The sequence below is a fragment of the Cynoglossus semilaevis genome, chromosome 18 (assembly GCF_000523025.1).
Source record: "Cynoglossus semilaevis isolate Cse_v1.0 chromosome 18, Cse_v1.0, whole genome shotgun sequence".
Taxonomy (NCBI): Eukaryota; Metazoa; Chordata; class Actinopteri; order Pleuronectiformes; family Cynoglossidae; genus Cynoglossus; species Cynoglossus semilaevis.
In genome coordinates, this window is record NC_024324.1 from 5,241,503 (window position 1) to 5,254,731 (window position 13,229).

At 40.9% G+C, this 13,229-nt stretch overlaps 1 protein-coding gene across 6 annotated transcripts in view; it reads left to right on the forward strand.

Moving 5' to 3' along the window:
- vps50 (VPS50 subunit of EARP/GARPII complex) overlaps nt 1-13,229 on the forward strand; it is a 62,633-nt gene that overhangs the window by 40,085 nt on the left and 9,319 nt on the right. For 4 of the 6 annotated variants that reach the window (XR_003052642.1, XM_017041365.2, XM_025065101.1 and 1 more), the window contains exons 22-24: nt 1,966-2,043; nt 2,321-2,401; nt 12,914-13,062. Coding sequence is in view for 5 of the 6 variants with exons in the window: in XM_017041365.2 (XP_016896854.1) it covers nt 1,966-2,043; nt 2,321-2,401; nt 12,914-13,062 (308 nt within the window). In the remaining variant the exon portion in view is untranslated. The remainder of the gene's footprint in view (nt 1-1,965; nt 2,044-2,320; nt 2,402-12,913; nt 13,063-13,229) is intronic. The other 2 variants (XM_008331316.3, XM_008331315.3) reach the window with 1 other exon arrangement.

A 13,229-nucleotide genomic window follows, 5' to 3' on the forward strand; every position in this document is an offset into this window, starting at 1 on the left:
GTGGAAAGTGGAATATTTTGGGTTCTGCAGAATTATGTTTCCCATAAAGTTCTGCTTTTTAGATTTAGATTTTGTCTAATTGTTTTATTTTAGTTCCAATCATACAAACCAAGTGCTAATCCATGACAGTCTACCTTCAGATAAGAAATTAAAAATAAGGCTGTGCTTCAGACTGCTCCAACTTTTAACAGCCATATTGTGACTGGGGTTTAACCCTTCAATTTTAAATTCTACCCAAATGCTGAAATGGATTTTCCAACTATGAATACAAAGTGACAGCCCTAGTTAACTGACTGAATTCCCTGGGAAAGAAAAAGTGACTCAAGCCGTATTTAATATTTATAGTTCTGCCTTGACACATCCGTCAGTGCTATCACTTTGGGGTTTTTTGTGTATTGAAGTATAACTTTTTACACCGTTGTGTTGTTGTGATGTACGTCCACTCGGTGTTCTGCTGTGAAATGGGTGACGACCGCTGCCATCTCCTCCGATTACCGTCTGTCTCACAGTGTAAACTCCAGCTGAACAATGGGTTACACTCAGTGAGGGCGTCTCCTGTTATCCATCTGGAAACACTCATATCGTTTCACACTGTGCCCCTCAAAGGAAAGAAAACAGCATTTGTGTTGCCGTTGCCCTCAGGGATGTGGTAATGATAGTGAGAGGATGACTTCTGCTCCGTCAAGGTGGATGAGATTAGGAAGATGAATGCTCTACCAGGGCTGCTCCGACACATACAGTTCACTGGTGTGTGTCTGTCCGTCTGACAGATGGTCATGGAAGTCCACAAGAGTTGGTGTAAACTGACAGCTTTCGAAATTCATTCTGCAGTAACTGGGTCATCACTGGAGTATACGTATACTATATATATATATATATATATATATGTATATATATATATATATATATATGTAGACAAACTGTGTATGGCATACATATGCTTCTAATCTTTCTCAGACTTTTCGTGTCTTTCTTTTCAGTTTTTTGCCTTTGTGTCTGTCTGTCTCCCACTTCCTCGTTTGGCCTGGTTCACCCCTGGCCCTCATCAGGTGTCATTTCATGAACCCACCTATTTCATTAATAGTCTGAGTCAAAGAGGCATTTGCACTTAAATGCTAATGCTCCCATGAATTTTTAAAAGGCTGCTGCACATCATCGTTCACAGTTGCCTGTATTTGACCTCCTCTCCTGCCTTTTTACATCCATAGAATCCAGATAGACTGTATGACCTCCCCACTTGCGGAGTAATGGATGACATAAATATTCAAGAGGATAAATGCGTCCATTATCTTTGCATCTCGGCCCCGTCAAGTCGAGCTGCTCTATTGACTCTGTCAAACATATGCTAAAGATGCATTATGTGCTTAGGGATTTTACATCACTATCAATAATCGGTCTTTGATCCGCCTGGCTGAGCGAGGCCGCATTCCAAACTGCTTTTTTTATTAGTGTTTACTTACACTATGGTGAATTGTGCTCTGTGATTCCACTGGAGTGTGTGGTTGGAATGAGGGGGGAAAAGACATGAGGAGGAAAATGTAAATGAAGGGATGCCCTGAAGATAGAGATGGAGGAGTGTGTAATGTGTCAGTCTGTTATGAATTATGATGGCAGGGAGGGAAGGATGAGGCTGGTGACCAATAAAATGAAGAAGTAAATGAGGTCGGAGAGAAAGGTAAAATGAGAACAGTCCAGTTGAGAGTCTAGCATTTGAAATAAAAAGGACAGAAATTCAAATACTAGAAATACTTCATCTTGGCAGCAAGAACTTAAAAGACCTAAAACCCCTACAAATAAAAGTTAGAAAAATAAATGTTAATTAAATAATTTGACTTTCTAATCACTTACACCAATTCATTTGTTTATATCTTTGAATTTACTACAACTAGACGATCAAGTGGTTTTCTGCATAGATTGAGTTTTTTTTTAATGCTTCCTTGTTTGTTTTCCTCTTAACCTCCGTAGCCTGTCCCCAGCCCGTCTTTGTCAACTCAGGTTGGCAGAGAGGTGGGCACTGCCCGGGCGGTGGGCCCTGTCTTCTTGGTAAGAATTAACCATGCAGTGCTATGACTAGTACACACAGGTGTATGTACCTGTCCAAAATACTGGTCAACACCAATAGTTTGTTTGTTTGAGTTTTGTGTGTTTTCCCTTTGGTTAGATCAGTAAAATACCACTGATACAGTGAATTTGCAAAATTTAAATTTGTTTTTATTCCTTCACACTTACATTGTGGTTTCTCCCTGATATTGATGTCTGCTCCCTGTGTGTGGTTCATATATGATAATAATAATCATAAACGTGTTTGTGTGTTGTCCAGTATGAGTCATCAGGTCTGGGCCTAATCAGCAGCAGACTGAGAACCACACTGAACCGGATCCAGGAGGGTCTGATTGACATGGTAAGACCTAAAGACGCTCCTTCTTTCTCTCCGTCTCCTCTTCTCACAGTCCACCTCTTCTCCTCTCTATCACACTGCCTGCCTCATTTTCTGACACAAACCTGCCCTCTCTAACCTGCCCCTAATGCCCTTTCCCTATCACCCTCCCTCCCCTCTGGCCCCTCAACCCTCGTGCCCTCTTCCTCTTTATGAATTTCCTCTTATTTCTGTCCTACCGCTTGCTGCAGGTATGGCCTGTGTGTTGAGAGCCCAGAGCTCTCGCTGCAGCAAACTGCATTATGGGTCATCATTATGGCTGATGATCACACACACATTCGGTCTCTTCCCGCCCCTGGATTTGAGTGTTATTCCATTAGGGCTTTCAATCAGCGTTCCCCCCGGCTGTACTGCCGAGTGACAATTAGTCTGGTCCGGTTCACACTCTCTCCACGTTTTCAGCCCGAGAGTGTATCTCTCTACAACTGCTCTCCTATGTTGGGAGATGGTGATGATGATGCAAGTGCCTCACCTCTGCTGGTCATTCAGCTCCATTTCCTGCAGCCTCTGAGTGGGGTTCAGAGAGACCAGATGACCAAACTTTAATCTATTCTGAACCGAAGTTTTACTCCCTTGGCAGTGGATATGAAATAGTTTTTTAGGATGAAGTGAGATGGAACTTCTTCCCATGGTGGAACAGATCTGGACACTGTAGGGCCTGACTCTCCAACAGGCCTGTGTGAGATTATTGTTAAAAAGTGAAAACAGTGATTTAACGACTACATCTGTTCCACTGTGACAGGGACGTGAAGTGGTGCTGCAAGGCTTTTATTTTGTAGGCAACACTCTTTGGGTTTTGTTTCTAAATTGACGTCTGTCGGGTCGGTGCACCTTCACTGTGGTTGAAGTTTGACAGAATGGATCTTGTTTTACCTTTAAATCTAAGAAAAAATGAATGACTTTCCAGCAAAATTACTTCTATCAGCCGAGCTTTTATTTTGATACCGTTAAAACATCACCGATTGTGACTCACAATAGTTCAGTTTTGAAAATGGAAAAACCCTAATTGTATTTCTCTCCTGCATTGAAATTCTGTAAAGTATATCATTTTTTTTATTTCTTCTGGTAAACCTCCAAGGCCTGTTGCTCTTGTCTCTCCCAGATCTCCTGTTTAATTTCATCGGTACTGCTCACATCACACCGAGAAAACGCATTTAAAGTTTCTAAAGTTCTCAAGTTGTTCTTTTTTTTTTTTTTTAAACACTTTTGTGTCTGAATGAAAAGATCTGACAAAAACTCGATCACTGGATCACGGGCTTCGGTCTTCGGAGTTTATAGTACGCATACAAAACAGCAAGACGTCAAGCGTTACAGCCAATGACAGCCGTAATGACGAGCTGTCACTGATCTCGTCGCTGACACTCTCATCGTTATTGCGTTTCATATTAGAATATGCAGCCAGATGAGTCAAACACAGTGTTTTTTCAACTGTAACTCTCTATCTGCCCCTACGCTGTAATGGTTATTGCTTATCTTTATGACATGTATGGTGGCTGACACAATGTGTGTGACTTGATGTGATCTTCTGTGGGATTGCTTGACAGGGTCCAGAGCAGATTTTCTAATGGAACATTAGTGTGTCTTATTGCATTAGTTCAGTGGGGCCTGAGGGAAAAATAAAAACATGAGGAAAATCGTACAGCATACGAGGCAACAACAACAAATAAAAGTACAATAAAACATACAACTTTAAATTGTGTTAAGCGGTGTAATGCAGCGCCGTGCTCTTTACCCTGCGGGTGTCACTATAACCCATTACTGTAAGGAATGTTCCATTAGAAACAACAAGAAAAAAAAAAGTTTTCTTTCGCCTAATGAATAATATAATTTTTTAAGCTACATAAATCTCATAAATTCATGTAGCTTGACTGTCTTCTTACAACAATGTGTGGTTTATTGAAGCAAAAGTTGAGGAAACTGCAGAAAATAAGTTTGAAAACCACTAGTGCTGACAACAAAGTTACGTTAATTATATTAATTATATAGCAATTTAAAACAATGTCAGTTAACCACAGTTCCCAAACAAATTTAGGAACATTTAGTTAGGATTAAACAGAGGTCAATAAACAATAAAACATAATTAAATGTTCAGTTAAAAGAAAATTAAATGAGAAAAAAAAAAGTCTGAAAGAATGTTCCTTCAAAAGTTCTAAAATCCTTTCTGGTCTTGGTCTGTTTGTCCACTTAAGGACAGGTGAGCGTAGGGCAGTGGGGTCATCCACCAGTGACCTTGTGACCTTTAATTTTCATCCTACAACCGTGGCGGTGACACAGATATTGGATTTGTGACATCGGGGCTACGGCTGAAAAGTGAAGGGTTAAATACTGTGTCAGACACAGTGGTGGTGCTTCTCTGTTCACACACACTCTAAAAGACAAATAAAATAAAAGGTTTTAAACGAATCAAATTAAAAGCTAATGTTGGACTCTTTAAAATAACTCTTTCCAGTTATTTTATTCATCAGCCCATCAACTTACAATATATATATATATATATATATATATATATATACAGTAGTTCTGTTAGTATTAGTAAAATGATACTAATTATGTTAATGAGCCCAACTCTCAAATACAAACACTGACCGGTCAACATCCACAGGTGAGGGCTAAAATATAGGACGCCGTGCTCTAATGCAGACCAGTTTAAACTATGTGTTGTTGCCTTGCCACTTCAGACTACTCTCCTTTAGTTATTTCAAATCACCTCACCTCAACCGAGTGTGGAGCTCGGCTGCATCCTTTTAAGGCACTCGCACACGCTTTTAGTCTGTCCTCCTGCATATGCAACACTATTTGCGCTTATCTTAATAATTAATTCTCTGGTGAAGACATTTTTCCCTCTTACTGGACAAACTCCAACTCCACGCTTCCCGCCTGTTTTCCCCATTACGACCCACCTCGTAAATCTTACCTTCACAGTTTTCCATTACATTCATTTTTGCACTGCTACCACCTGCTCTACTCTACTTAAAGGTGGTGTACGTGTATGTAGGTTGGCATGAATGCCTTTGTTGTACCAAGAAATGTTAGTGAAAATATCCTGATAATGTAAATTTGAACTAGCAGTTCCTTTAAATGATCACTGGAATTAACCACACTCTTTACATTTGATGGATGTTCTCCCCCTCTATCTCTCAGGGACGTGACTGACAGCAAGGACTCAGGTGTAGATTTCTCATTTTACCAACTTCATGGCTTCTGCCAAGGATGATAATGGGCCGCTCACTTCCTCTTTGACAAATCAGAGTTGTTGTGAGCAGCCATTGTGTCACAGAATCGGGGTTTCAGCAGATCAGAGCGACAGCTGGAAAAAATGGATTTAAATTCACTCTTGGCCCACATGTGATATTAATGATATGTGATTAATTCACTCTTTTGCATTTGCTCCGTGGTCTGAGAACTGCAAACGGAAAACTTGTAAATGAACACAGCTCTGCGGTATTTAGAACATTTGCATTAAAACAGCCTGTGTGTGAGCACAGAGTCATAGAAGCAACTGTTGCTTTAATGTATATTGTTGTAGAGAGCCAATAATTCCTTATTATCACTATATTACACTATTCATTGGATTCACATGATGTCATTTGTACATTTGTGAGAAAAAATGAAAAACAAAAATGTGTTTATACCCACATCCATACATATACATATATGCATATATGTGTGTGTAATGCTGTTTGTTTTCTATTACCTTGATCAAACAGTAGGATGCATACAGATGCACACACCCACACACTCCAGAGATTGCGGCGTGGTGGACCTCATTTGTAAACAGATTATAAAGTTAATTGCACGCTGCATTTCAATTGGGCTGCTGAGTCCTTGCGGTTTTGTTTCCCCTGATTTGTCGTCACAACTTCTTGTTTCCAAAACCCATGTGCCTCCGGTAATGACTCAGAGTCCCGCGTTAGCAGATGCGACATTCCATCTCATCTCATCTCAGGTTCAGAGTGGCTTCAGTGTGAATTGGGGAGCTCCGCTGGGAGAAAGTAAAAGATCATCCCCAGTTTATGTTTTATTTCTCTGCCTCGCTTATCCTTGATTACATTTTAAAAACCGTGTCACCTGTGTGGGTTTGATAGTTGTCATATGGAGTTCACCAGCCCAGGAGGGTTTGGAGTCGGTGGGGTCAGGGAGAAACTCGCAGGTTTGAGCAGAGATATAATTGCCTTGTTCTGGTGTTCTGTCTTGTTGTGAATTCTGTGCGGTGGGTTTTACGTATGGTTGGATTGAACGTGTGTCTAATAAACCTTAGCTCTGAGCTGTGGTGTGGAATATTCATCTGATTCTTCTTCAGGTCAGATGAAACGATGATGTTCTCTGCTGTAATATCTATTATGCTGGTGGACAGACTGGACAGTCCACAGTCTGTCCAGTCTGTTGTTGCAAGTGTGTATGCATCTATGCAGTTTCTGTACTTGTTTGTGAGTTCGTGTGTAGAACGCAGCTCCAGTTTTTCCAGGCATGGCGCCAGAAACAGGAATGAGGAGTTAGCTAATATGTGTGCTGGCAACAGCTACAGCTACCTGACGGTGAGCTTTCGAAGATTTCACAAAAGTAAACACTAAGAGGAAAAAAAAACCAACCTAAAGCTTTTGATGAAAAACACTATTCTATATAGTAGAATATCAGTATTTCTTTACATCTTTTTTTTTTTTTTTATTCCTGCCTGTCACAGTAACACGGCCATAATCCGTAGGCTGATTGTGGTTTGTGTCACTGGCTTGTAACAGCGGACACACACCGCTGCTCTGCCCCTGATGAGTGACACTGTTCAATGTCACTCACACACCAGAGCACTCTTTCTCTCTCTCTTACACACACACACACACACACACTCTGCTGGACCCTGTCATTAGCTCCGGGTCTCTCATGGAGGCGTGTGGATGTCCTAGCTTGCGTCTTTGTTCTGGACAGCTGTGTCTCTCTGAGTGAACTGATATGTCACCAGGGATCGTCCTTTGACAGGGATTATAGATCATAATTAAGATCCATAGTCTGACTCTTTAAACTGTCGCCGTCGTCCAGATTTCACGGTTATTGACGTCTTGTTGAGATTTCCCTGGAACACACACACACACACTGGCTCACACAGCGGCGGGTCACGTCCGCAGCTATGGCGAGAAGACAGTTCATTCCCCCGACTTCAGAAGCTCTGCTCACAGTCTCCAACTTCTGCCGATGATTCATCACATCTCCAGTGAGGACGATGCCCCAGTGTACAAAACGTTACACTCTGACCTGAACTCTCCTACTTGTATTATTCATTTCTCATTTTCACACCATCTTTCACTACACTCCGGTTCATTCATCCCGAGCTGCAACAGTCAAGTGTTTCAGGCGAGATATTTCTCGGCTGCAGCCACTGAGAGACCAGATGCCACAGCTATGCCTGGGGGGGTTGGGGGGACTTGGTGGTGTGGCACAAAATAAATGAAGGCCTTAATTCCATTTGACATTTATCTAATGCGAACCAAATTTCTAGTATTACAGTGACAAAGAGGTGCAATAGCATCCACTTGACAGTAATTGCCTGGCAGCCAGTCCACTCGACTGGTCCGTGAGTCCCGGTGGAATGGATTGGAGAGGACTAAGCAGTCAATCAGGGTAGATTGAGACTCTTCAAGTGAGAGATAACTTTTCAGCTCCCAGCTGGACGTCTTCTCCATGTCAAGGGTGATAACAGAAATATCATGTTCTCAGAGTTATTCATTTGAGGAGGAAAATACATTTAAAAAGTCTCACAGTTTATCTCTGAGAAGCTGAAACCACTGGTTTTGCACATGACTGCTCATTTAATTGATGGGACTGATTTATCCTCCTTCAGCTCCAGGTTTATCTTCCAGGCGTCTGCTTTATGTTTCAAACATCCTGGAAACACCGCTGTTATGATCATTCATTTACTGAGTCTTCACGTCAGACAGGATGGAGAACGACGAAAAGCTGAACGAGAGTTTATTTATCCACCGGCTATTTTTGCTGAGGACTTAGATGATTTCACACAGTCTGAATGGCAGATGGTCTCTGGTCAAACTGTAACAGAAACATTTCTGAACTGTGTTTGATCTCGGTTTAGAAAAAAAAAGGGCTAAGAGTGTTTCATTAACTCAAGGGCCACTTGTTTCTAAGCTCCAGATTAAAGGGATTTTTAAAACACACTGAGCTTAGAAAAAAGTCCACCCCCCAGTTCTGCAAGTCTGTTCTTTCGCCACATTTATGTCGCTGTAATTTAGATTTAGCTGAGTATTTATACAGTCAGGAGATGACGGTTCATTTTCCCCAAAGTTTCATTTGGGGGCACCCTTTGGCATCTCTAAGGTTAATTCATTAAATCTAAGTTACAAGTGTACTGATGCAAAACAGTGTCTTAATCACTGCATCATCAGTGAATACATTTCCTTTCCTGCATCTAAGCTCTGTCTTCTGTTGGAACAGCAGAGGGACTTCAGTTCAGGCGTAAACAGCTGTGGTTTGTAAATCAAACGATGACTTCTGCTCCATACGTCAGGTCATATGGAAAGGTCTGCGTCATCCAACGCTATTTCATCCTCCATAGTCTTTGAAAAAATGCATCTCTGACTCTCAGTTGTCCGGTGAAGTTTTCCTTTGTACATATTCCACACATGGAGTTACTTGACTTCAGTTTGACCCGAGGTCAAAAGGTGGCTCGCGGTGGATTTTTTTTATTGTATTTCATAGTTTTCAAGGTTGAAAATGAAAACATCCAACACCACAAGTGACCAAAGTAAGTTGTTACTAATGAGAGGGTTCTAATTATAGAGCTGTTATTGTTGGAGCTTTGCATGTGGTGAAAAGAATGGAGACGAATGAAGACGAAAAATAGATTAAATGGTTGATTGACTGAAACCAGCAGCTTGTCAGTATATAAAAATATGTATTGCAACTTTCATTCCTTTCCTTTTCTATCTGGCTAGAGTTTATTATAATCTCTGTAAAAAACACATTTCAATCAAATAGTCCAACCTCTATCCTGCTTATTAATTGATGAAAGTAAAACTATTTCTTATTTCCACCTTAATATGATGTTTGTAGATTAAAAACACATCGAGGAGTTTGACATGTGTGTCCTTATATTGACAAGATTCGTATTTAGCATCAGATATGATTTGCGTGTTTATCATCAAACGCCATTTAAATATTCAGGACGCCCATCAGGCGCCAACAGTAAGAAATTATGTTAATTTTATGCCATCAAATCATGTTTGCTATTGTGAGAGTACAAAGACGGCAGATTAAGCTCCTGACACTAACAAACATGAGGCTGACTTCAGGGCTGCTGCATAAATGCTCCTAATGTGAATGTCACCCCAAAGAGATAAAACTCTGCTCAGGTGGGTTAAAACCTCGGTGAGAGAATTGGTTTGACATTCACTTTTTTTAACCTCGGAATTGTAGAAGTCTGTATGTAGGAGTCCTAAATGTCACGGCTGTTCTTCGCCCACTTTCACCTCAAGATTCCCAGGCCAAACGTGGCTAAAAATTAAACTTGACTTCTTTCCCAACTCTTCGAGAATCATCAGTTTTTCCTTTTTTGATTTTTTTGCATGCAGTGTTTGTGCTGCAGGGCCACAGTCAGTGAAAGGTTACGCCTCCTGTGTCGTGATTATAAATAGACTCACGCAGACTTGGCTGCAGCGTCAAACTAATGCAGCGGTAGCTGGATTGATTTGATTCATTTACACGAGTGCAGCCAGGGTGACTTTCAACACAATGACAGAAGATGATATTATACAGCCAAATAGGCAGCTAAGTAAATAAACTGCAGTGTTTGAAAGAGATACAATTGGGCCACACTGGACGCAATGAGAGTTTTTCTTTTTTTTTTCCTTCTTCTTCTTATTCGATGGTGAATGTTTACCATAAATTACTTGTTTCAAGTGGATCAACCTACAGAACCCACATCATTAAAATGCAATGAGAAGCTGATGAATAAAAACCTTCTGAGCCCATATTTGATTAACCCAGTGTTTGGAGCAGGATGGAAACCAAGCAGAGAGCAGTTCCAGTGCTGTTTGTCAAGTTATTAGGCATTTCATGGAGCAGAGAGATTAGTCTGTAATTACCATAGACAAAGGCTTAGTGAAATAAAACCTCTCCGTTCATTATCTGTTTGTGTTTTATTGAAAAAGAAAAAAAAACCTGGGCTGTGGAAGTCTGTTGTAAGTCAAAAAGTTCTAAGGCAAAATCTTTAATTAGACATTGAGTTTCCATCAGAGAATTCTTTCTTTGTAGAATACTGTAGAATATTTGCACTGTTGTACGTCTTCCACCTCAGGTGATTCTTATCCCTGTCTGACGTTTACTTCCTTTTAAAAGTTATTTTCATGAAAATAAATTTTTAAAAATATAATTTCTACTTGTTTTACATTTGAATTTGGGTAAAACCTGATGTTGGTTTTTAAGTGTCTTTCTTCATTAGTCACTGTGTTCATAGTAAGGTTTCCCTACTGAGAGATTTACTGCACGATCCAGAGGGAATCCATTACCACAGTACAGTTATCTCAGTCAAATGTTAACACCCTGAAAGTGATAGGATTTTATATGAGACTGTTAAAAATCTCCACATTAAAGGTTTGATTGAATGCAGTGAGATAAGTCAGAGGTTCCAGCAGGTCGTGCTTCACACAGGAGGAGGAGACGCTGTGTTTCCAGCAGGTCTGGGACATAAATTCTCCGAAGAGCCACATGCTATGAATTTCTCCTGCAGACTGAGGTGATAATATATCTTATTCCACTGATTCGATTGCTGCCAGAGGAATGTAGGCTGTCATCTCCTTATAACTGTGCACAATTCAGCCTGATTTACAGCAGTTTTATATGCATCACACAGACTAACCCCGTCAGTCTGGACTGATGGTAAAGCAGTGACCTCTAGGGCCAGTTATGACACGGGCTTTCATGATTTATCAGTTTTTACTATATATATATTTTTTAATGGATGGAGGCTTTTGTAGTCATTTGTTTAGGTACTTTCTTCATGTGATGTCTCTCTTAAAGGTCATGCTCATACAGCGTACGACCTAAAGCACATATTTCATGTATGGCATTTGGATGATATGCTTCAGCATAAATAGCAAACATTCATTGCCTGTGTGATTGCTATTGATCTGCCGGGGGCTGCTTCAGGGCAGCCTGAGAGTGTCGAGGATTGCGTGGCAGTACGATGCACCGCGACACTCCACTACGTTTAATATGGAGCACCGCTCCGTATGGAATGTCATTTGCTTTTGTTTGCAGATACAGATTATTGCGATCAATGGGAAGCGATTTAGTCTCGACCCCTTGTTCACGCATTTCAGTTATTTTTCAAAAGTAGGGATAAAAGCTTTGCTGGATGGACAGGTGATGAATACATCAGCAGAAAAATAAATACTGGCACGTGAGGTGTTTGGTCAGCAGAATATGTGTGTCCTTGTTGGTGTGTGTGAGCGGCCAGGAAGGGAATGAACGCGCCAGAGCTGATTGATATTCAGTCTATGTGTACAAGTCATCAGCATATATCAACTACTGTCTTGATCTAACTGGCCAAGAGAAGAGAAGTGTTACACGCTCTTTGGCCCCAGTGCTTTTTTTTTTTTTTTAGAATTGGCCAATCCTGGGTGCTGCCTGACTTTTCCTCTACAATAAAGCTACCTCTATTGTAGAGTGGGTAATCCAATTGACAGTGTAAGTGACATCATGTTTTAATCCACCCAATATGTTGCTTACACATTTCTGCTAACACCTAGCGTGGAGATAAGGCTGTTGCCACGGTGACTCGTGTGTCATTTTCTTGGTCTTGTCCCAGTGACAAGAATCTCTTCTTGTCTCCTTTTTTCCCCCTCTCACTGTTTATCTTGTTCCAGGCCGCGGGGGCAACGCTCCCAGCAGAGGTGGCCCAGTTATCCTTTCCCCAGCAACTGTCAACATCTTCACTGTAGGCAGGCCTAAGTGAGATGTAATTCCTCCAGCCTGTCTGCAAGGAGGTCTGCAATCATCTCACAGAGCAGCTGTCCCTGTAGAGAACCAGTGGCTCTGAGCTGCTCTAACTCAGAACCATAATGTCCCATGGAGCAAACTCAGGACTGTTAATATTTTTACCATATACATTTATGATATCATTTTGTTATAATCAAAGTGTTCATTAAAAAAACTAAATGTTCCATAAGATCATTTTTTTATTTGAAATCTATTTGAAATTTTTTTTTTGCATCCTGCACCTACTGGCGCGCAGTGTTATTGCACCCAGAGTTGTTCCAGAAATTATTCTAAAAAAAAAGGTGAATATGTTAAAGTGGTTTGTTTGCATCAGCTGTTTTTTTTTTCAGGGTTACTGTTATCATAGTGACTGATATCACAGTGTTATCTAATGTAATCAAAGACATCTTTATTTCCTTTAACACTGATAAAAATATGAAACCAAAGCAGGAGAACAGTGGGTCCATTCCCATCTAACCACTGCGTCTGTTCCAGGAGACACTTGGAGAAAATTCCGGAGTACATGGACCAGTGGAGGACAGGAAGGAGAAGGTGCCCAGTCCCCATCTGAGCCAGCTGGTCGTCCTCACCAACAGTGGGAATCTTTATGGACTCGCACAAAGGGTAGTGGCAACCGAGTCTCTGTGAGTAAACAAGAGACAAGACAAAGACAGAGAACGACCAGCCTGTTACCAGTCATTACTGTTGTTAACATTACTGCTATGTTACTATATGACAAATAATAATTTCTTTAAAGTATTCCCTCTCTAAAGTTTTGGCTGGGTCTTGTCCCTGTCTGGTCTTAAGGTTT